The sequence below is a fragment of the Natrix helvetica genome, assembly GCF_964273705.1.
Source record: "Natrix helvetica genome assembly, chromosome: 9".
Lineage (NCBI taxonomy): Eukaryota > Metazoa > Chordata > Lepidosauria > Squamata > Natricidae > Natrix > Natrix helvetica.
The window spans coordinates 2,369,531-2,393,926 of NC_138560.1; the positions used below are offsets into that span (position 1 = coordinate 2,369,531).

Sequence of the window (24,396 nt, forward strand, 5' to 3'; positions counted from 1 at the left end):
AGCGCCAACCAAGAGGGAGGGCAGGAAAGCAGGCTGGGAGCCCCCCATTACGGCATCTCTGCAACTTACCCTACCGGATTCTGCTACAGCCTCCCCATCTTCCAAGGGCTTTCTTACCCTACTGGTGGCTGCATGGGCAGCAGGGATGGGGATGGGGGCTTCAGCATCCTCTAACACAGGCAACGTTAAGACGTGTGGACTTCAACTCCCAGAATTCCACAACCACCCATGCAAGCTGGGGAGTTGAAAAACATCAATGTAACTCTCTCTCTCTCTCTCAATAGATGATAAATAGATAGATAGATAGATAGATAGATAGATGATAGATAGATAGATAGATAGATAGATAGATAGATAGATAGATAGATAGATAGATAGATGATAGATAGATAGATAGATAGATGATAGATCTATATCTATCTATCATCTATCTATCTATATCTATCTATCCATCCATCCATCCATCCATCCATCCATCCATCTATCTATCTATCTTGGCTGTATGTGCGTATGTTCTAGCATAACTCTGGAACGCTTCAAGCAATTTCAACCAAAATTGGTATACAGATGACTTACTCTCTGGAAAAAAAATACTGTGGGGATAAGACACAGGCCCCTGGTATAGAGTCTCTTGCTTGAACAAGGGTTGGACTAGAAGACCTCCAAGGTCCCTTCCAACTCTGATTCTGTTTTTCTGGTCCGGAGGACCTCCCCAAAACATTCACAAAGTCGAAACCAACAGCATTCTAAGCACACATTGCTGTAAACTATCTGTTTCCCCTTCATTGTGGCAGGAAACTCAATGATCACCAATCAGAATTAAAAAAAAAGATTTTGAGAGGGGTTAAGAACAGGTTTGGGGCAACCTGCAGGCTGCAAAGACCCCATCCAAACTCTAAGAAGGGTCTTGATGAGCTCTGGATCAGCCGAGAGTCCCTTCATCTTTCAGCCCCAGAAATCTGCTCGCCCACATTAATCATGCTGCAAATCAGAAAGCAGAACCTCACTGAGAAGTTCACCCATATCCTGACCACATAGAGAGAACGACGCCTACATGCGTGCAGAGTTTATACCCTCTGCCTGCACAATAGGGGAACCCCTGAACAATGGATGTTCAAGAAAGAGCAGCTCGACTGGAGATTTCCACTCGAAACCCTCAAGAAGACTTTGAACTTCTCCAGCGGGTTGGCGGAGGGACCTATGGGGAAGTCTATAAGGTAACCTCAATTGTCCTGCACTGGGTTTGAGTTCGAGTGCTGCCCGGGCACCTTTTTCCAGCTGAGGGGGTTGCTTAAACAGTTTTGTTCCGTGCATTAACTAACGCAACAAATGCAGATCAAGCTACAAAGAAAAGGCAAGGTGCAAAGTTACTTTAAAAAAAAGTTAATATTAGTTTGTGGAACTTCGGGCCACATGATATAGGGGAACTGATCTTATTAGTCTAATAGTCTAATAAATAAAGAAGCATCTCCAGCTGTTTGCAATGCATTAAAATCCCGGTTGTATCTTAATTAAAACCCATAACGAAGGTTAATCTGATGGTTGAACAATAAATATCCTGTAATTGTCTTGGGTGAAGTTCTCAAGCAGAAGCAGGCATAAAAGCACAGAAGAGTGGACTTTTTTGATTCTCATCAGTGGTCCCAGACTCCATCCTTGGCTGCAAATTCTATCATTTAATTGGCTTTATGTGGGCAAGAAGGTATGGGATGGAGTGACTGAATCCCAGCAAGGACCAATTGTTTGTAAACAAAACAAATTTCTTGCAACTAACCTGTTTAAAAGGCAGAAGAATTTGGTAGCCCCCTCACAAATTGCATTACATCATTTTGTTAAAGGCTAAATAATGAATTTAACCAAAGGCACAAGCCTGCAAAATGAATAAAATTTGGTAGTTGAAAAAAAGCGCTCTTACATTATTCCTGATTGTTTTGCTCTTTCTTTCTTCTTTCTTTTTCTTTCTTTCTTTCTTTCTTTCTTTCTTTCTTTCTTTCTTTCTTTCTTTCCTTCCTTCCTTCCTTCCTTCCTTCCTTCCTTCCTTTCTTTTCTTTATTTTTATCCTAAACATATTGGAAATAGCCATAAGGGCAGGCAGTCCCTGGATTTGGGCTTTGTATGGCTCTCCTTAGGGAATCTAAGAATTTGATTTGATTTGATTTGAATGCTCATACTGACTGGTTCATGAAATCGGTTCCAATCATCCGATCAATTAGGCAGGGAGACCAAAATCTGTTCAAAAAGTGAGCTGTTGCTTTTTTTAAAGCGTGTTAATTCACCATATCCCGAGGGACGTTTGGAATTGAATCAGTTTGACGTTCCGTTTTAACAGTGTTTCTCAACCCTTAGCAACTTTAAGATGCATGGACTTCAACTCCCAGAATTCCCCAGCAGTCTGGCTGGCTGGGGAATTCTGGGAGTTGATGTCCACAATCTTTAAAATGCCAAGGTTGAGACACATGGCTGTAAAGAATCATCCTTGATTTCAAAAAAAGAGATTATTTGATCATTTTGCCTACCAATGGAAACCTTGCACCGTGCAATCCTCCATTAATTTCACTTTAATTGCTGCAATTTTAGCCTTCTCTCTGTAAAGATTCCTCAAAGCTGCACAGATGGCAGAGTGGGGGGGGGGGGCAACCCAGTATAAAGTTTCCTGTTTACTACTATAACTTTCTTTTGTTTTTTGTTTTTTATTTACTTGTGGGTTTTTTATACCCCTGTAATCAAACAAAGCTTCGGAGTTTGGCCTGATGCACATAATTACACAGTATTTTTTCTTCTTCTTCTTCTTCTTCTTAAATAATGCCTGCAAGAAAATGAAGTTTGTTGCCTCCCTGTTAGTCATGCATGCCCGTTGGAAGAAAACTCCGGCTTTTTAATGGCCCATTGGCAAAGGTGGGGGCTATATTAAGAGTAAACATGCCTAAAAATATGTTTCTCCATTTCTTATCCAGGGAAATATAATATTCTGGCTTTTCAATATTTCCCAGGATATATTGTAGGAATATATCCTCCTCTTCTTCTAAGGGAGGGGTGGGTGCTAACTTCCTACACCCCTCACAACTGAATTAATGCCTTTGCTTGAAGAGACCCTCCCAGCAAGGAGCTAAATATCCTTTCTTTGCTCCACTCTATTTTTGCTGATAAAAAACCCCACCCTCATTTATTTTTTGTCCTCAGCTGTTATCACACACGTCTCTGTATTCCAAGAAAGGAAAGTTTGAGCAATCTCAAGCTGGCATGGCCACAGTAACCCCCAATGCTGCCTACAAAACATAAAAATCTTGCTTGCACAGCACAAAATGTGGATGAAAATAATAATCATAATACAAAAACACAACACAAAAGCCTAGCTGACGGCAGCAGCTGTATCCTCTGCCAGCAATATACAAAACGTTTTCAGCTGGGGTTTGGACTTCCACTTTCTCACTTTCCCTTCCAAACTGGGAAATGTCAGAGAAAGCCAAGATGAAGAGAGACAGAGAGAAATGGATGGTAGAAACATGAGTCTGACCAAGCCAAGATGGAGGAGGTGCAGAATTAGAACTCGGCTCCTGAGCCAAGGCGGTCGTTCTACCCTTTGTAGTTCCATTTGTTCAATTTAAACAAAATTTCTGTCCCCTGTCTCTGCCTTCAAAAATAAAAATAAACTCAATTAGGAACCTTTTTTGATCTTCCTAAAATTCAAAAACATTTAGATTGCACTGAAGTGGGCAGACTAACTTTAAAAATAAAAGATAAAGAAGGCACAGAATATTACTTAATAGGGAATAGATTTTATGAGTGGTTAAAGCAGGGGTGTCCAAACTTGGGAACTTTAATACGTGTGGACTTCAAGTCCCAGAATTCCCCAGCCAGCCTGGGGACGTCTTAAAATTCCCAAGTTCCCATGGCTGGCTGGAGAATTCTGGGAGTTGAAGTCCACACGTCTTAAAGTTCCCAAGTTTGGACACCTCTGGGTTAGAGGTAAGAGGTAGAAATTAGAGGAAGAAAGACTATGAATGTATGTATTGAAAATAAAGAGAGTTTACAACTACAGACATATCAATATAGTGAACAAAAATGTAAATCAGCCAATATAAAGAGATTCTCAGTTTAAATTATTTAGTTATATTATTACTATTGTTATTAGTTCCTGGGTTATTATTTATTGCTGCCTTTTGTCTGGTTCTTTTTTCTAATGGTATACTCTGACAATACACTGCATTCAAAATGTTTATGAATAAAAATATTTTTTTAAATAAGAAAACAAACTTTTTAATTAACTTTTGGGTGACGGTCTTCTCCTCAGGCAAGGAACAGAGAGTCGGGAAAGATGTCTGCCATCAAAATTGTAAAGATGGAAGCAGGTGAGGAGCAAGGAAAAAAAATTAAGCCAGGATTACACCCAACCTTGGCAACTTCAACTCCTCTATTCCCCAGGTAGCCGTTGTGTAACCCAGGGGTGTCCAAACTTGGCAACTTTAAGACTTGTGGACTTCAACTCCCAGGATTCCCCAGCCAGCAGCTGGCTGGGGAATCCTGGGAGTTGAAGTCCACAAGTCTTAAAGTTGCCAAGTTTGGACACCCCTGGTGTAACCTTCCCAGCTTACTTCCCACAAGCAAAGAGAATGAGGGGAGACAGATTTGCTTAACGGCGGCGCTATTCATTCACCACTACAGTGATTTCCCTTAACAACTCTGGCAAAAGAGGTCGTAAAATGGGGCAAAATTCACTTAACAACTGCCTTGCCGGACAAACAGACATTCCGGGGCTCCATTGTGATCGTAAGTCAAGGACTCCCTGTAACCCAACAACGTAGCAGTGAGGATGTTGGCCATCGAAGCCCTGCAACATCTGGAAGGCTCAGATCCAGTTGTTTCAGTAAAGGAGAATATTTGTAGCTCGGGGTTGGCATGAGGGGTCCCTGGTGCTCGCTGATCTTGCTTGTTTGCTTGAAGACATTTCATGACCCAACTAGGTAACATCATCAGTGCTAGAAGGGAGGGAGGTTTGCAGAGAGGAGGAGGTGGAGAACTGTAGCTCCTTGGTGCTCTCTGAGTTTGGTGGTTTTCTTGCAGAAGTTTCATTACCAGGCTAGATAACATCATCAATACTACGTAGTAGGGAGTAGGGTTTGTGGAAAGGAGGGGGAAGAGGGGGAGGAAGAGGAGGAGGAGGGGGAGAAGGGAGAGGACTGTGGGGTCCTTGGTGCTCTCTGAGCTTGCTTGTTTCCCTGCAGACGTTTCATTACCCAACTAGGTAACACCATCAGTGCTAGAAGGGGGGAACCTGTTTCCCTTCTCTCCTAAAACCCTAGATCCTAAAATGCCTCTTTTTCTTCTTCTTTTGTGCCCAGATGATGATTGCGTTGCTGTCCAACAAGAGATTGTGATGGTGAAAACCTGCAAGCATCCGAACATCGTCGCCTACTATGGGAGTTACATCTGGTGAGCGATCCTTCTCTGAAAACAGGACGATTCTCTTGTAAATCTTTCCCTGCCTTGAGAAAGGAGGATGAGTGGGTGGGATGCAAAACTGGTGTATGACAGAGCCGTGGTGGCACAGAGGCTAGAATGCAGTATTGCAGGCCAATTCTGCCGACTATCCGCAGTTCGATTCTCACCAGCTCAAGGTGGGACTCTGCCTTTCGTCCTTCTGAGGTCAAACGAGGACCCGGATTGTTGGGGACAAGAGGCTGACTCTGTAAACCGCTTGGAGAGGGCTGTAAAAGAACTGTAAAGCGGTATATAAGTCTAAGTGCTATCGGTACAATTAGAAGGCGCTCACGGGCAACCTGGATAGCTGGCCCCGATTCTTCCTCCTCCTTTCCTCCCCTTCTCGGCTTCCTTCCACACAAACCCTTTTTCTCTCCTTCTTTCAGGTTTAAGAAGCTGTGGATTTGCATGGAGTTCTGTGCAGGAGGCTCCCTTCAGGACATCTACCAAGGTAGCTGCTAAGAAGACAGGCCAAATCTCATCTCTATAAGATGAGCTTATAGAATCATAGAATCCGAGGGCTGGAAGGGACTTTGGAGGTCTTCTAGTCCAACATCTTGTTCAAGGCAGGAGGCCTCATAGCAAGGATGGTGAACCTTCTCGGCACAGAGTGCCAAAAAGGGAGTGCGCACGCACGCACATCAGGGGTGGGTTCCTGCCAGTTCTAACCTCTTCTATAGAAGAGGTTCCACAAATCTACAGTGCCGTTTAGAACCAGTTCCAGCTCCCTCCCCCTGCCTGTCTGCACATCATCAAGATGAAGAGCGAGAGGAGGAATTCTGGGAGTTGAAGTCCACAAGTCTTAAAGCTGTCAAGTTTGAACACCCCTGGGTTTTTTTTTCTAAAGGGTTAGGGGTGCAAGGGTCTTGAAACTTGACAGCTTTAAGGCTTGTGTGCTTCAAATGCCAGAGTTTCTGAGGCAACATTTTGGTTGCTAAGCAAGAGCGTTGTTAAGTGAGTTTTACCACATTTTACAATTTGGCCACGCCCACCCAGTCACATGGCCTGCAAGCCACTCCCACCCGGTCACATGGCCAGCAAGCCACTCCCACAAATCAGGCCACACTTACAGAAGAGGTTCTAAAAAGTTTTGAAACCCACCAGTCGCTTGCCTGGGCTGCAGCCAGGAAGAGGAGCTGCCCACAGGGCATGCACGCGCCAGAAAATAGACTTTGGGTTTTCTGTGTGCACATGCGCACTGGCCGGCAAGTCTTCCAGTTACTGCTGCACATGCACCGATCAGCTGCAGGCGCGCAAGCTCACGCCGGAAAATGGAAGACCAGCTCTTCTGGGTTCCCGCGACTGCTGAATGCACAAAGGCCAGCTGATTGGCACGTGCGCATGTGTGCCAGAAACCCGGAAGAGGAACGGGCGATGCCATGCCTGCCAGGTGACGTGGCTCTGCATGGCACTTCGGGCACATGTGCCATAGGGTCCAATTCCAAACGATGTCCAATCTCTTCTTAAAAACCTCCAGTGTTGGAGCAGGCACAACTTCTGGAGGCAAACTGTTCCACTCATGAATTGTTCTCCGTCAGGAAATTCCTCCTTAATTCTAGTTTGGTTCTCTCCTTGATTCGTTTCCATCTGTTCCTTCTTGTTTTGCCCTCTGCCCTCACTCTTAGTTCTTCTCTTCATTAGATACCCAATTCTCACAACTGTTCTTCGGATGTTTTACTCTCTAGTCCCCTAATCATCTTCACTGCTCTTCTCTGCACTCTTTCCAACTTTTCCAACTTTTTTGAATTGGGGTGACCAGAACAATACCAGCGTGGTTTCGTTGGTGCGCTATAAAGCAGGACAATCACTTCGCAGCAACACTCAGCCCTTAGTAAGCAGAAACAAACTTTCAAAACCGAACGGCACATAATGCACAGAGTGATGTTACCGAGGGGAAGTAGGGTTTGCAAAATAGTGCACCCTTCGGGGAAGGCTGCAAATAAAAGTGCTCCCCTGGGGGGAAAGCTTGTCAAAAAGTTTAGGCCTCTTAGACACAGATTTTAAAAGACGTTTGCAAATTGACACTCGGACAGGAAGCCAAATCTTCCTGCTTCCTCACCCTGACCCCATGCAAAGCACTTCCTACTTTTTCACACAGTTGTGAGACGCATCGCCTGCTTGGCACAAAGAAGGGTCAGTCCCTAGCTCTTGTGGCCCGCCAGCAGCCAGCAGAGCTGGCAGCAGATTCAGACAATGAGGAGGTTGGGGAGGACCATGGGCCAGTCCTGGAGTCTGGGGAAGGCTCGGATGAGGGCTCTGTTGGAGACAGAGAGGTGGCAGAGCCGTATGCCAGTTATCAGCTGCCTTCAGAGTCAGACATCAGTGAGGCAGAAGAACAGCTGGAGCCTGTTCCCAGTGTGTGCCTGCGCAGAATTGCCAGACGAAGGAAACAGCTAAAGAACAGGGGTCGACTTGGGAGGAAGGCCACAGGTGGAGGATGAATGGACCCTCCCAGAGGAAATAAAAGAAGAGCAAAAAGGGAGTGGAGTTTGCAGGAGGCCATTAGTTTGCTTCATTGGTTCCTGACTCTCTGAGACTCCTGGCCAAGCTCTGCAGATATCGGCCTGGCAGTTCTCCAAGCCAGAGAAGGTCTGTGACTGTTAATCCTCCCTTGAAAGATTTTGCTGGAGGTGAATGCGCAGAATTCACAGTCAATTAATAAAAGGGGGTTTTATCGGGACAAGGAGTTGGCTTCATGTTCTTGGGAAGCCTCGGTCAAAACGCTAGCATCTCCAAACACTGGTGGGCCACCTCTTAAATCTTGGAGAGCTGTGATTGATCAAGTCAACCTCCCTTCTCCTCACAGAGGCTGTGGATGATGGCCATTTTAGCCTCTGGCAGGCCCATCACTCAAGAAAGACCAAGATTTTGAGACTCTAGAAAGAGCACAAAGAAGAGCAACCAAGATGATTAGGGGACTGGAAGCTAAAGCATGTGATGACCAGATGCAGGAACTGTCTGAGGAAGAGAAGGACTAGAGGTGACCAGATAGCAGTCTTGCGATATTTGAGGTAACTGTCATAGAGAAGAAGAGGTCAACCTATTCTCCAAAAGCGCCTGAAGGCAGGACAAAGAGCAGTGGATGGAAACGAATCAAGGAGAGAAGCAACCTAGAACGAAGGAACATTTCCTGACAGTGAGAACAATGAACCACTGGAACAGCCTGCCTCCAGAAGTTGTGGGTGCTTCATCCCTGGAGGCTTTCAAGAAGAGACTGGGCAGCCACTTGTCTCAAATTTTATAGGGTCTCCTGCTTGATCAGCGGGTTGGATTATATGACCTCCAAGGTCCCTTCCAACTCTCTCATTCTGTATTCTAAGATACAGTACAGGGGAACTTTCTGTTGTTCTTAACTCCTGAAGTGTTTTAATTTAAGTACTTTACAGTTGTTGAGAGGAGGGAAATGATGTGTCTGACACACACACACACCTTCACACACACACCAAGCATGTCGTTTTGGGTGCCAGGTTAACAAGCTTCTTGGGGAAGCAGTTCAACCGAATAATTAGCCAGTCCTCTTTTGCAACAGAAGTGAAACCAAGTGCGGTTGTTGGCTTTCTCTAGCATGTCAATAGCACCTGCTTCAAAGGAAGAGACCCCACATTGTTCAGCTGGCTTTAGGTCGGGTTGCAAACTTCCCCCTTTCCAGTCTGCTTACGTTGTTTCGCTCTTCAGAGTTGCCTTCTGCTGCTTACAAGGACAGGAGAAAACCATAGAAGTCACAAAGCGAGGCACTCCTATTTCTTGGACAAACACAAAGCTTTGTTACTTTTTCGGCCAGCTTGAAAGAGGAATGGTTAACTGGCCGGGAGAAATGACTGTGTGGTAGGTTCCAAAGAACATATGGTAAGTCTAATCAGAAGGTTAAAAACTCCCCGCAAGAAATAAATTCAATGGGAATGGATTGAGGAGAGGTTCCCTGGTTTGGATCTGCTTTTTGTTCGATATAATTGCAAGTTGAAGTGTGCACTTAGCTTAGGAAAGCATTCCAAACCAATTCCCCAATCTTCAGATCTTCTAAAGAAGCTGCACTGATGAGGTTACCTAGTTTGGTAATGAAATGTCTGCAACAAAGCCACCTAGCTCAGAGAGCACCAATGACTCCACAGGTCCACCCTGAGCTACAGATATTTTCTTCTGTCAGTCTAAGAGGTCTTCTGGCTAGCTGTGTTTGTCGTCTTCTTCACCGAACAAACCTCCAAACACACCCGGCAGATGTTGCCACCAATGTGATCCACTTGGGAGCTTTCGAGATTTCATAAACATTCTGAACCATCAAGAGAACAATCCTGTCTACCGCCAAAGATCCCAGCTCCGACATCAAACTCTCTGTAAAAATATGAAAGAACATATGAACAGGACCTGCTGGATAGGATGCACTGACCAGCGGTGGGTTTCAAAAACTTTTAGAACCTCTTCTGTAGGTGTGGCCAGCTTTGTGGGAGTGGCTTGCCAGCCATGTGACCGAGTGGGAGTGACTTGGCAGTCATGTGACTGGGTGGGCATGGTCAACTTGTAAAATGTGGTGAAACTCACTTAACAACGCTCTTGCTTAGCAACCAAAATGTTGCCTCAGAAACTCTGGCATTTGAAGCACGCAAGTCTTAAAGCTGCCAAGTTACAAGACCCTCGCACCCCTAACCCTTTAGGAAAAAAACCCCCAGGGGTGTTCAAACTTGACAGCTTTAAGACTTGTGGACTTCAACTCCCAGAATCCCTCCTCCAGTCATGTTGGCTGAGGAACTCTGGCATTGAAGTGTGCAAGTCTTAAAGCTGTCAAGTTACAAGACCCTTGCACCCCTAACCCTTTAGAAAAAAAACCCCAGGGATGTTCAAACTTGACAGTGGTGGGATTCAGATAATTTAATAACCGTTTCTCTGCCCTAATGACCAGCTGGGCAGGCGTGGCTCGGTGGTCTGTGCAAGCGTAGCCAACTCAACATCACTCAGGCGGCGTAATAAGGATTAACCAGAGAGGCAGTTTCTGTAAGCAGGGTAATAAACAGATTAGGCTAGAAACAACACCAGAACGTTTCCTTCCTGCCTTCCTTACAGGATTAGCTCTGGAAAGTGGGGAAAAAAACAAAAGGAGATTTCTTCCAACAACCAGTTCTCTCGAATAGGTGCGAACCGGCTGAATCCCACCACTGGTCCAACTCTTTTTTGAGCGAGAGAAGTGGATCACCAGCACGGCATCTCAAGGCAGCAAATTCCAAAGTTGGATTATGCGTTGGTTAAAAAAGATATTTTTTTTCCTTTTGAGCATGCTGATTCTATCCTTCAGGGCAGAAGGAAGCAGGAGAACTTCTGTTTTCTGGAAGCTCCGTTTACAGACGGGTGAAGAGACCGGGCGAGGGGTGGGCTTGCAGTTGAAACCCGCAACAAAGGCTAACCAGAGGGTCCTGGTTGTGGGTCTCCCCGCTTTCTGGTTCCGGAGTGGGGGCAGAGAAGCATCACAAGCACAACTTGAATAATAACAGGCTGACCACAACACTGCTCTCTCGTTTTCATTTTTAATGCTCTCTTGCCACTTCTCCACTTCCTCCCTTCTGTAGTTGCATCCCTTGGGGGAGGGGGGAGGGGGGGAAGGACGGTGGAGGTCAAAAGTCAGCTGGAACACAGCATCCCTGCAAAGAGCAGAGATCAGGGGTGGGTTGCTGCCCGTTTTACTATCAGCTCACAACTCGTGTACAATGCGCGCATGCGCTCTTCAATGTAAATTGTTCTCCATGCATGCGCAGAACCATTTACAGTGAACTGCGCATGTGCAGTTACTAAAAACCAAAATGACGTCGGCCTGGCGGCGGTGAGGAAACCGGTTCAGGCAGGCCTGGGTCGCTGCCAGTTCTGTGACCCAGGCATGAATTCCTCTACCGGTTCAGCCGAACCGGGGGCAACCCACCTCTAGCAGAGGTGGGGGGGGGGAGTTTTTTTTGTTTCTCTAAGGCACACAGTACACAGACAGCTGGAATCTTAGGGAATTAGCCCAATTTAGGCAAGTTTTTTTCCCCCTTCCACTTGCCTTGATGCTTCGGGTGATGTGAGCAGGATGAAGAATTCAAAGTACAAGGAGAGTTGGGTTGGTGGAGATCCACAAGAGAAGAGTGCCAGCACCAATGTTTCTTTTCCTATTTTTTTTAAAAAAAGTCTTTTTTTAAAAAACTTTCCCTCCCTTTTTTCCTTTTCTCTTTGACCTTCACTGTACTCAAAAATAAAGAGAAAGAAAGAAGGAGGAGAGAGAGAGAAAGGGAGGAAAGGAAAGGAGAAAAATCGCAAAAGAAAAGAGCAAGAACCCTTCAAGTAGGGAGTAGGGTGGAGGAAAGAAGAGGGGGGGAGGGAGGAAGAGGACGGGGAGGGAGGGAAGGAAAGAAGATAGAAAAGAATGGGAAGGGAAGAAAAGAGAGAGAGGGAGAAGGAAGGAAGAAAAGAAGGGAAGAAAGAAGAGAGGGAGAAGGAGCAGAACAGCTTGCCTCCAGAAGTTGTGAATGCCCCAACACTGGAAGTCTTTAAGAAGATGTTGCATAGCCATTTGTCTGAAACGGTATAGGGTTTCCTGCCTAGGCAGGGGGTTGGACTAGAAGACCTCCAAGGTCCCTTCCAACTCTGCTATTGTATTTGTATTTGTATTGTATTGTATTGTATTGAAGGAAGGGAGGAAGGAAGGAAAATGGTGAAGAAGAGGGCAAGTACATTTCAAGGGGCAGCCTTGTTAAAGATTTATATTCCTATAATTAGAGATATTGTTTTACTAAAAGTCCCCCAGGCAACACGTGGCCATCTAAAACCTCTATAAATGAAAACCAAAACTATTTAAACGCGCCACGAAAATTCATTGCAGAGGTCAAGGTAGACAGCGCCTCTTCTCCACGGGCAAAAGCACCTGAGCCAGCTTGTTTCGGCATTGCCATTCCTCCGGCAACTAAATCCGAAATTCTTACAAATCGTTCAAAATATCGGAAACGGCACTGGAAGAACGGCGAAATTCTTGCAGGTTGAAAAGGGGTATTCACCTGTCTGTCTCCTTGTTGCTTTTCAGTCACGGGGGCCTTGTCGGAGTTACAGATCGCTTATATCTGCGGGAAAACCTTGCAGGTGAGTAGAAATCTACTGACGCTCCTTTTCCCCAGGTTATTGTCCCTGAGGGTGGAAGTATTTTAGCTTTGGCTTCAACCTGGAATATCTCACATGCAAAGCAGCTGCTTCTTTATAACTCTTCCTGCTTTTAGTGAAATAGATGAAGTGAAATTGATTTTTTTTTAAAAATAGAAACCCAGATTCACTTAAAGACCGTGCGTGATTCGCTTAACGACTGCAGCAATCTGCCTAACAACCGTGGCAAAAAAGGTCATAAAATAGGGAGTGACTGACATAACAACCGCTTTGTTTAGCAGACCAAAATTCGGGTCTCAATTGTGGTGATAAGTCAAAGACTTACCCATATATTAGATCAGGGGTGTCCAAACTTGGGAACTTTAAGGCTTGTGGACTTCAACTCCCAGAATTCCCCAGCAGGCTGGGGAATTCTGGGAGTTGAAGTCCACAAGCCTTAAAGTTCCCAAGTTTGGACACCCCTGTCTTAGATATTGTTATATTTGGCATATGTCAAAGGTAAATCGGGTGTAAGCTTTATTTTTTCCCATCCTTCCAGGGTTTGTCTTATCTTCACAAGCAAGGCAAGATCCATCGAGATATAAAGGTAAAAATTACGAACCTTGTCTTTCTCTTATGTCCAGTTTCCTTGAGAAAATTAATTCGGGATAGGCTGTAGGAGAAGAGCTGGTGGCGTCAAGAGAGGTATTAGTCTGGAGTCTTTACATTCTCACAAGCAGTCTAGAATTCAATCCCTCTTGAATTCCTTTATTGAGACTCTTTTATCTAGTGGCAATTTAGTGCTGACCATTGGTTGACTAGATTCTTGTATTTAAGCTAGGGCAAGGGTGTCAAACTCAAGGCCCAGGGGGCAGGATTCGTGCTTAGATCTGCCCCTTGGGCCCACCCTGGAAACAGCGAAGGACCACCCCGCAGTGCCTCTGCCAGCAAAAAGGGAGCTCGGGAGGGCTGGGAATTGGGAATATTGTCTAATTGGGTGAGGGAGGTTGTTGGCCTCTGGACGCCACTCCATTTCACTCTGAGTAAGTGTCACTTCCTTTTTCTGTTCTTCACCTTTCAGGGAGCTAACATTCTTCTCAACGACCAGGGGGAAGTAAAACTGGGTAGGTTCATTCTCTGGGCATTGTTTCTTCGGGCTAATCAGCCTTAGCCGTTCTACCGCGGACACCATGGAGCCCCTAAACCAGGGGTGTCCAAACTTGAGAACTTTAAGACTTGTGGACTTCAACTCCCAGAATTCCCCAGCCAGCATGGCTGGCTGGGGAATTCTGGGAGTTGAAGTCCACAAGTCTTAAAGTTCCCAAGTTTGGACACCCCTGCCTTAAACCCTGTCCATTAAAGCTCGACTCTGTGGGCACCAGTTAAAACTTCTGGTATAGCATGATGTGTGAACTTCTTCATTGCTATTTTTGAGTGTGTCTAGGCAGTCCTCGACTTATGACCGCAACTGAGCCCTAAATTTCCCTTACTAAGCAAGACAGTTGTTAAGTGAAGAAGTGCCTTGCTTAGTCAGTGATGCTTTTCCCATTTTGCGACCTTTTTTTTTTTTGCCACGCTGGAATCTCTGCGGTTCATTGTGGGGGTCTCCCCTAAGAGAGCCACGTATAAAAAGACAAAATTTCAGGGATCTGGAATTTTCCTAGTAATAGATTCCACCCCAAGGCTTTGTGTGTTGCTGACTTGCTTGGATGGATTTCCTTGAAGTCTTTATCTTCCCAAACTAGAGTACGAGGCAGATCTACGACAAGAGATTTCTTTTCAGCTTCTCCCTTTTTCTTTTCTCTTCTTCTTTCCTTCCGCCAGCTGATTTCGGAATCTCAGCTCAGCTCAGCGCCACCTTTGCCCGCCGAATGTCCTTCATTGGAACCCCTTATTGGTAAATACATGCCACCTGTTGGCACCGACGGGTATCCGAGCCGCGAGATGCCAAGGAGAAGGATGCCCAACTGGAAGGGCTTCCTGCCCCCGGCCCCCGTTTCAGAATCTGTTCCAGAATATATAATGCTAACTGAGCCAAGGTGGCACAGTGGTTAGAGTGCAGTACTGCAGGCTAAGTTCTGCTGGCTGCCGGCTGCCTGCAATTTGGCAGTTCGAATCTCACACCAGGCTCAAGGTTGACTCAGCCTTCTGTCCTTCCGAGGTCGGTAAAATGAAGACACCCAGATTGTTGGAGGCAATAGGTTGACTCTGTAAACTGCTTAGAGAGGGCTGTAAAAGCACTGTGAAGCGGTATATAAGTCAAGGGCTATTGCTATTGCTAACCAAGGGTGCATTTTTCCATACACCCCTGTTCCTTTTTCAGGGACAAATTCATCCAATAGTCTTGTCCCTTCTGCAAGGGGCATTGGTGAGCCAGTGGGGAGAAATCCTGGTTTGTAGGCTTTTGTCCTGAGAAACCTGGTTAGCAGGTTGGAAAAAAACCTGGGGTGCTCCTCGTGGGAACCCAAGAGGGCCTTGAAGGGGTGGTGAACGTCACATTCAGCCCCTCGCTCTTGGTTCCAGGATGGCCCCGGAAGTGGCCGCGGTGGAACTGAAAGGGGGCTACAACGAACTGTGCGACGTGTGGTCGGTGGGCATCACGGCCATCGAACTGGCTGAGCTCCAGCCACCCATGTTTGATATGCATCCTTTGCGGTAAGTGACCCGGTGGGCAGGGGTGGGCTTCAAGAATTTCAGCAACGGGTTCTCTGCCCAATTGCTCGGTGGGTGTGGCTATGGTGGGTGTGGCTTAGTCGGCCTCCTGCACCACGGCGAGGTGGGGGGGCTTTTCACCTTCCCCGAGCTCCGGAGGTCTTTCGGGAGGCCCGTTTCCCCCCCTCCCTGAGCCTCCCTGCGGGCCGCTTGGCAACTCCTGGGAGGGGTGGGAGGGGGGGTGGGAGGGGCCAGCCAGGGGTGGGATTTGGAGGTTCTGCAAACTGGCCATAACTTTAGCTACAGGTTCTCTCGGACCGAAGCAGCCCACCCCTGCCGGGGGCTCCTGTTTGCTCTCTCTCATCCCTGGCGATTGAAAAAAGTCTTTTCCGCGAAGTGATTTTAAGGAAGAGACTGTTTGACGGCTAACCTGTGGCTTGTCCCCCTGTGCCGCCTTGCAGGGTGCTGGTGTTGATGACCAAGAGTGGCTACCAGCCTCCAAAGCTGAAGGAGAAGGCCCGGTGGTGAGTTCTGCCAAGGGGTCCTTCAGAAGTGGTGGCAGGTCCTTCCTTAAGTCTCAATAAAGGAGAGTATTTGTCACTGAGGGGTCCCTTGGTGCTCTCCGAGCTCAGTGGTTTTCTTGCAGACGTTTCATGACCCAACTAGGTAACATCATCAGTGCTAGAAGGGAATGAGGTTTGGTGGTGGGGGAGGAGGAGGAATGTGGGGTTTTTGGTGCTCTCTGAGCTCAGTGGTTTTCTTGCAGACGTTTCATGACCCAACTAGGGAACATCATCAGTCTATAAGTGTTTGCAGAGTAGAGGAGGAGGACGACGACGATGACAACAACAAAGACTGTGGGGTCCTTGGTGCTCTCCCAGTTTGGTAGTTTTCTTGCAGATGTTTCATGACCCAACTAGGGAACATCATCAGTCTATAAGGGAGTAGGTTTGCAGAATGGAGGAGAAGGTGGAGATAGTAGTGGTGGTGGAGGAGGACTGTGGGGTCTTTGGTGCTCTCTGAGCTTGCTTGTTGTCTTGCAGACGTCTCATAACCCAACTAGGTAACATCATCAGTGCTAGTAAGGGATGGGCTTTGCTCTCACTTTATATTCTAGTGCCTTTCCTGGCCAGTGTTGGTGGGAGTGATCTTAGAGATTCTTTAGCTGGGCTGTTTAGTGTTTGCTTGTTTGGCAGTTCCTTGATTGAGGCGATATTTACTTCTTTAATCTTAGTGTTACCTTTTGGGGCAGAATGTCGGAGGTTTGGAATGCAGGTAGCCCTCGACTCACAACCACACTCGGACCCAGAGTTTCCCCTGCGAAGCCAGGCAGTTGTCAAACTTCAGCTGTGTTACAGCTCCAAACCTTTTCCATCATGCCTGCTGTCTCCACAGGTCCAACGCCTTCCACAACTTTGTCAAAGTGACCCTAACCAAAAGCCCCAAGAAACGTCCCAGCGCTTCCAAGATGCTCACGGTGAGTAAGCCCCCTTTTCTTTCCATCTCGATGCAGGACGTGCGCTCTGCAAGAGTTGGGAGCAAAGGCCCTGCCCCAGGGCCAGCTGTCTGGAGGAGCGATTCTTCAGTCATTCATGATACAAATTCTATTTCTGTGTCTGTTAAGCGAATCTGTTTCTCCCCCTTTGACTTTGCTGATCCCAAAGTCGCAAAAAGCAATCTTACATGATCTGGGACATGCCACCATCATAAATATGAAACCAGTTGCTAAGTCTGCGATTTTTGATCAGGTGACCATGGGATGCTACAACGGTCACAGGGAAAACGGTTATAAGTCCCTTTTTTCCAGGAACGTTGAAGATATTTTGCCTCTCATCCAAAGACTGAAAGGACCGTTTTGTAGACTGGAGATCGATGATCTCGTATCCCTCCGCCTTTGTTGAGAGAGGGCTGTTCCATTTTGAGCAGGGGTGGGGTGGGGGATACGACATCATCTACCTCCAGTCTACAACACGGTCCTTTCAGCAGTTTCAAGAAGGCTCCAGACCAGCGGTGAAAGGCTACCGGTTCTTCTTAGCAAAAACTGCGAATCGATGGTTTTAAAAAAAAGCTTTAAAAAGTGGAGGGAGAAAGGTTCCCTGACACTCAGCTGATCTACACAATCGTGGGGACCTTTTCCCCCCCACTTTTAAAGCATTTTTTTACTACCTATTTGCTAGAACCGGTAATAAAAAAATGGTTTTAAAAGTGGGTGGGTGGGGGGAGATTCCGACGATGGTGCGGACGAACTGTGAGCTGCGCAATCGTCGGAACCTTTTTTTCCTACTTTTTAAAGCGTTTTTTTCTTCCCCTGCCAGTTCGGGTGAATAGGTAGGAAAAAATGCTTTAAAAAGTGGAAAAAAGTTGGCCATGCCCACCCAGTCACATGACCACCCCTACCAAGCCACACCCACAGAAACGGTGGCAAAAATATATATATATATATTTCACCACTGCTCCACACCCATTTGCACCACTCGGGTGACCCTGAGGACACAGACAAACCTCCAAGTGGCCTCAACGACCCTCTCAAAGGATGCAAATGACCAGCTCTCTGCAAGGAGCATCAATCCTTCCCATTCCCCACCATCCAGTCAGAGCCGAAGAAGCTTCTGGGATGAGAAGTGAAACGTCTTCAAAAGAAAAAAAAAACCAGAAAGTCCAGTTGCCTCTTGGAAAAAAAAAGAACCTTTGGGAGATTATCTATCCCCTTCGTCTTCCGTTCTTGTTCCAGTCCCCCGGTTGGAATCAAACCATCTTCACTTTTCTTTTCCCAGCACCAATTTGTAACCCAGGCAGAGCTCACGCAGAAGCTGACCCTTGACCTCTTGGAGAAAGTGCACAATCCTGACCAGCTCGCCAGAGGTGAGGCAGAAGAAGAGGAGCAAGAGGTGAGAGCAAAGAGATGCGGCCGGGAAAATGGGAGAGAAGGACTCTTTGTCTTAGGAGTCATCCATACCTACCTCCAACGGTTTCTTGGAGAGGCCAGGCTTCTCACAATGCAACCTTCATCTCATCTCCAGTCTACAACTAAAGCTATGTGCCGTAGCTGTTTTTCCTCTCCGGTTAGACGTTAGATGGAGAGTCCTCCATCTTTTCCCAACACAAGCGTTGGCTAAGGACACATTTTGTGAAGTTTTGGCCCGGGGAATGGGATCTTCCTGGTGTGTCCACTATCTTCTGATGGTTTCCTTCCCTTGTCCCACCTCAAAGCGGTCTCTCCAGCTTTGTAACTGGCAAGTGTGATCCACTGCTGGGACAGATCTGGTTGTATATATATATATGTGTGTGGGGCAGGGGTGAAATTCAACCGGTTCTGACAGGTTCTGGAGAACCGGTAGCAGAAATTTTGAGTAGTTCGGAGAACCGGCAAATACCACCTCTGGCTGGCCCCAGAGTGGGGTAGGATTGGAGATTTTGCAAGCCATGCCCACAGAACTGACAGTAAAAAAAAAATTGAATTTCACCACTGATGTGGGGACATCTTTGGAAACACCCCCCCCCCCCCTGGAGAGAAACATATTAAACCAGCAGTCTGGAGATGTCCAATCTGAACCTTCAAGTTTCCATGAATCTCCTCCATCTTCCCGTGACCACCTGTGATTAGAACTTGGTTCCTTCTCCTCATAGACACCCTAAGTCCTACAGTGAAGCAACTGATCTTTAAGACCCATTCAGGACTTGAGCCTTGGTTGTTCCCAGATTTTCTCGCGAAGGTTACTCTGGTCCTAATCCAGAATATCAATATCACCATATGAAGATGGGGAAATGGTCCAGGCTGCTACTTCTCCCTCCCCCTCCCCACATACTACACCAATAAATCTAGGACCCTCTTATCTTGCTCATGTCAAACTCAAGGGTGTTTTGGGGGGGCTGGCAAAATAAGGGCTCCTCTTGGGGGCACACACAGCCACCGAAGCCCTCCGTTAGGGGGGGGGCATGATGCATACCTCCAACATGCCTCTTCTCTTCCTCAGTTGCCTCCACCCCCGGTGCCCCGAAGGATTCGCTCCAGCCAGCGGCAGGGCGTGACTTCTCCAGGATATGCTGGTGCCCAGGGTATGGTAGTCCACTCTCGCTGGTTCATTGCTCACCTCAGAGGTGTTTTTCAGCAGGTTCTGACCAGTTCTGGAGAACCAGTAGTGGAAATTTTGAGTAGTTTGGAGAACCGGGAAATGCCACCTCTGGCTGGCCCCGCCCCCATCTATTCTCTGCCTCCCGAGTCCCAGCTGATCGGGAGGGAATGGGGATTTTGCAGTATCCTTCCCCTGGAGTGGGGAGGGAATGGAAATTGTACAGTATCCTTTCCATGGAGTGGAGAGGGAATGGGGATTTTGCAGTATCCTTGCCCTGCCACGCCCACCAAGCCACGTCCGCCAGGCCACACCCACAGAACTGGTAGTAAAAAAATATGAATCCCACCACTGGCTCACCTGTCCAGCTCATCTAAGTGGATTCACTCCACTAGGGAAAAATAACAAGATTGCTTGGTCTCCATACCCTCCACCTCCCTCCTCACTGCTCTAAATCCCGTTTCCCATCTTATTGCAGAGCATAACTTCAACCTTACCTTCCGAAGACGACAAAGTCTGGGGTCTTCAAGCTCTATGGTAACTCTTCATTGGCTCTTCTGCTCTTCCCCTTAAGAAAGTTCTTCTTCTCTTGGCCGTCTTCAAGGTCTGGGTCCTACCTTTCGACTGCACCGACAAAGTCAATGGATCAAAGATCTCACAGCCGACTCTTCTTCAGCTATTTCTCCAGTGTTCCTCAACCTTGACTTTAAGATGGGCGGACTTCCATTCCCAAAATTCCCAAGCCATGGTGCAGCTTTAAGAACTGTGGGCTTCAGCTCCCAGAATTCCCCAGAGAGCAGGCCTGGCTGGGGAATTCTGGGAGTTGAAGTCCACCCATCCTAAAGTCCCCAAGGTTGTGAAATACTGATCTAGAGAGCATTACCAAAGTTTAAGGCAAACTTTTGCCAACTTGGAGTCTCCAGATGAGTTTGATTATCATGCCCCATCATCCCCAGATAACACTGGGCTGCCTTGTTGGGGAATTTGGCTCCTAATTCTGCTGGAGACACATCCCCGTGGACTTGCCTAGGCTGAAATCCCCAAGTCTCTCTTCTTCTTCTGCAGGAGATCATTCTAGACCCAGGCTACAGCACGATGGACAAACCTGGATCTGAATTTAGCAGCGGGTGAGGGAATCCGGAAGGGGCCTTTGGTTCCATCTCCCTTAGCTGCTGCCTAAAGGTGAAATAAAATTTACGTTAGCTTTGTTTTCCTGACCTTTGCAGGAAGAATGTAACCGACTCAGACGACTATGACGATGTAGATATGTAAGTTCTGTCTTAACTGCTTACAGGTAAAGCTGGCTGGGGGATTCTGAAAGCTGAAGTCCACCTGTCTTAAAATGGCCCAGGTGTCAACTTGCAAAGCATCCCTGTACTGCTCTCGAGTTGCCATAGGCAGGGGGAGGCGGGAAACAACTACATTCTAACCTTATCTCCCTCAAGGCCATTTTCCAGGGTTACCCACAGCGGGCTGGAGGGGAGTGATCTCTACAACCTGAGAAACTGCTCCATTGGCGAATGTGATTTATGACATGCCCTGGGAGGAGGGGGGGGGAAACAGGGTCGTGATTGGGACGTACATTACGTGGGGTCAGAGTTGGCTTCACTTGGGTACGTGCTGCATTTCTTTTGAAGCTTGGCTCGAGGCTCATGATTTAATTAACCCTGACAAAAGTTTGAGAAACAGTAGGTTTTGCCAATGGCAAAATGGCAACAAAGGACTCGTAAAACAATGAAATGGCAATGGATGCCACTAAACTCCCTGAGCGTAATCCCACTTGGTCATTCTTTCTCTCCTAAATTCCCCTTCTTTTCTCCTCTGCCTTCCAGCCCCAGCAGACCAGACTTAACCAGGTAACCATTTCTTCTAGAATTTGTAAAATATCAAATTATAGAACACGCAGTCATTTAGCCAAAAGTTGGGAAGAGACAGATCTCAGAATCCAGTAGCAAGGAGCTACTCCCTCAGACCAACAGATTCTTGCTTGGGATTTGGAAATTAAAGTCCTGGAAAATAAATGTTTTCTTTGCTGTCTGAAGGGATTTAGCTCGTTGGGAGTAGTTCGGTGAGACCTGCAGTGACTTTTCGCAGTGAATTATGATGTCCTGCTATGGGGCCCTTGGTGCTCTTTGAAACTGGTTGTTTCCTTGCAGACATTTCATGACCCAGCTAGGTAACATCATCAGCGCTAGAAGGGAGTGAGTCTTAAAAACAGAGAGCAAACCCCATACCCTTCTAGTACTAATAAGCAGAGGTGGTACTCAGCCGGTTCTGACCAATTCTACCAAACCGGTAGCGGAATTTTTGAGTAGCTCAGAGAACCGAAAAATACCACCTCTGGCTGGCCCCGCCCCTGATCTATTCACTGCCTCCCGAGTCCCAGCTGATTGGCTGGGTCTTCTTTTGTTGCCCTGCACTGGAGAACGGAGCTGGAAAGCAGGGATGGGGTGGGGAGTGAATGGGGATTTTGCAGTATCCTTCCCCTAAGCACGCGCACAGAAACGATTGTAAAAATGTTTGAATCTCACCACTTCTAACAACGTTATCTAGTCTGCAACGAGGAAATGTCTGCAACCCAGCTCAGAGAGCAGCAGTTCAACCCCAAACTGCAAATATTCTTCTCGATTAGTAACATCTTGCTAGAACAATCCATTGGAGGTGTGTGTGTGTGTGTAGCGGGGTCGGGGAGGAGAAATCAGGCAACGCCCCTCCCCCCCCATCTCTCTCTGTTTTTAACCTGGCCATTTATCTTTCCTTCCAGGGATGCTCAGCCTGCCAATCTCCCCCCGCCACTACCTCCCAAGGTAAACCCTCTATGGGAGCAAAGTAAGTTTGCAACCCTCCCCTCTGTCCTTGCAGGTGGTGATACACCAAGGTGAGTGGGCAGCCATGGTACAGGGCTCCGGTTCTCCTACCCACTTTCTTCCGTGGGGTCTGTGCAGATTTAGTCCATGGGTGCCCCCCCCCCGGCAGCCGCCCTTAGCGCAGGTTTGCTGACAAATGAATTTGATGCACACTGAAATTTCTCTGTTGGATAGCCCAGAGTTTGGCTCGCCTCGGACGAAACGGCGGCGGATCGACCCCGCGACCCCTTTCCTGCCAAATCCCTAATCCGTGGGCGGTGCTCCAGTGGTCCCATCCTGAGTTGGCCCTCGCTACAAAGTAATTCTGGGAGAGGCGAAGCTTCCCACCTCACCGCCAAATCAGGTAGGACTCCCCCCCCCACCAAAATGGGAGTAAAACGATGGGAGGCGGAGACGCTCGCAAACTTCGTGGGGTCCCAGGGTTACGGGATCCCCTTTTTTGCGACTCTCGGACAAGCTAGAGTGAATGAGGAAGCCGGATTCGCTTCACAACTGGGTTATTCATTGATCAACCGCAATGATTCACTTAACAACGGTGGTAAAATGGGGGTAAAACTCACTGAACAAATGTCTCACTTAACAACAGAAGCATAGGGCTCAATTGTGTTTGTAAATCGAGGACTACCTGTAGAGGAAAAATAGCTTGGGGCAGGAACCGTTTTCATTCCTGGGACAAGCCTTTTAGGGGTTATTATATTCCTATTAAAAGATTTTATAGGCCTAATCCATAGGACCCCAACGGAGTGGTGCGGTGGCCTAGAGGTGGAGCTCTTGCCTCACAATCCAGAGGCTGTGAGTTCAATCCTAGGTAGAGGCAGATATTGCTCACAATGGGAATATCTCTGCTAAACAAAACTCCGTACTGGCAACAGGAAGGGCATCTGGCCATTAAAACACTCTATCTCCATTCAGTTGCACAGAGTCCACCCCCACAAGGGATTATGGGAGTCATTAAATGAAGATGATGAATCCATAGGAGTCAACCTGAATGTGGAGAGTCCAGAGTAAAATAATAAGGACTTAGTTTTGTTGCTGGGTTGAGATCTGGGGGTCAATATCCCCAGAACAGGATTTGGTGGGGTGGGGTGCTGACTGTTACCTTACTCCCCTGCAGTCCCAGAACTGCGTTCGGATCCCTTGGATGAGAGGCCGCCCACCCTTCCTCCTAAGCTGGAGAGGAGACAGAAACTGGTAAGTGTGTTCAGCCTACACATTGGGCCAATCGGTTCTGATCCAAATCATTCCACTATTGCTCAAATTAAACATTTTTTTAAAATTGAAGCTGCAAGGAAGAGATAACTTGGATTTTTCTTGGGGCCAAAATGCAGCAGGACAAGGAATCTTTCTTCTCCTCCTCCTCTTCCCCCCTTTCTCCTTTCTTCTCTTCCATTGCCTTCTCCATTTTATTTCTCCTCTCATCCTTTCTTCCTTCTCCTTCACTTTTTTCCTTTTCCCCCTTTCCTTCTCCATCATCTCCAATTTCTCCTCCTCCTTCTCCATCCTCTCCTCTCTTCCTTCTCTCCTTTCCCTCTTTCCCCCTTTCCTTCTCCATTGACTCCAATTTCTCCTCCCTTCTCTCCCTCTTTCCCTTTCCCCCTTTCCTTCTCCTTCACCACCTTCTCCATTTTCTCTTACTCCTCTCCTCCTCGTCTCCCCTTTCTCCTTCACTTTCCTCTTCTCACTTCCCTTCTCTTTCCCCCATCATCTTCTCCATCTTCACCTTCTCCTCCTCTTCCCCTCCAAAATATTTCAAACCAGTTTTGGAAATCACAAGGGTGAAATTAAAAAGGGAAGAGGTACCATCAGGAGGTGAGAGAGAAGTGCCCGAGGGTCAGGAGGCACACCTGCTTCTTCCAGGTGCCGTCATTCATGGATGGCTCTTGCCTGCTTCTCCTCCTCAGGACAGGACCCTCTTCAAGAAAGTCTTCAATGAGTGTCCTCTGCACCTCACCTCGGCCACTGCCTGGACCCATCCACACACCAACGGTAGGTAGAATGATCTAGAAATAATTACCTGGTTTGCATTTGAGCTCCAGGATGGCTCCCTCATCTAAGACTAGTTCTTCTGAACATCTTGGGTGGGGGGGCACTTCAAGTGGTCCTTGATTTACAACAGTTCATTTCATTCCCTCTTTCCGTATCCTTCCATTTTGGAGCCGCCCCGACTTCATCAGCCAAATGGCTAGACTTTTTTGTCACCAGCTTGAAGAACTTCTCTTGGATCAATCAGGGACTTTGCG

The 24,396-nt window shown here is 47.2% G+C and overlaps 1 protein-coding gene across 2 annotated transcripts in view; it reads left to right on the forward strand.

The window, feature by feature from the left end:
- Positions 1-1,047: 1,047 nt before the first annotated feature.
- Positions 1,048-24,396, forward strand: part of MAP4K1 (mitogen-activated protein kinase kinase kinase kinase 1) — a 31,485-nt gene continuing 8,136 nt past the window's right edge. For both annotated transcript variants that reach the window (XM_081962071.1, XM_081962072.1), the window contains exons 1-21: positions 1,048-1,217; positions 4,292-4,349; positions 5,340-5,430; positions 5,865-5,929; positions 12,515-12,570; positions 13,127-13,174; positions 13,649-13,691; positions 14,392-14,464; positions 15,091-15,222; positions 15,681-15,743; positions 16,615-16,696; positions 17,994-18,107; positions 19,194-19,275; positions 19,768-19,826; positions 20,355-20,416; positions 20,516-20,557; positions 21,122-21,145; positions 22,054-22,096; positions 22,331-22,499; positions 23,271-23,347; positions 24,058-24,142. In XM_081962071.1, coding sequence (XP_081818197.1) covers positions 1,107-1,217; positions 4,292-4,349; positions 5,340-5,430; positions 5,865-5,929; positions 12,515-12,570; positions 13,127-13,174; positions 13,649-13,691; positions 14,392-14,464; positions 15,091-15,222; positions 15,681-15,743; positions 16,615-16,696; positions 17,994-18,107; positions 19,194-19,275; positions 19,768-19,826; positions 20,355-20,416; positions 20,516-20,557; positions 21,122-21,145; positions 22,054-22,096; positions 22,331-22,499; positions 23,271-23,347; positions 24,058-24,142 — 1,579 coding nt within the window. In that variant the 5' untranslated portion in view covers positions 1,048-1,106. The remainder of the gene's footprint in view (positions 1,218-4,291; positions 4,350-5,339; positions 5,431-5,864; positions 5,930-12,514; positions 12,571-13,126; positions 13,175-13,648; positions 13,692-14,391; positions 14,465-15,090; positions 15,223-15,680; positions 15,744-16,614; positions 16,697-17,993; positions 18,108-19,193; positions 19,276-19,767; positions 19,827-20,354; positions 20,417-20,515; positions 20,558-21,121; positions 21,146-22,053; positions 22,097-22,330; positions 22,500-23,270; positions 23,348-24,057; positions 24,143-24,396) is intronic.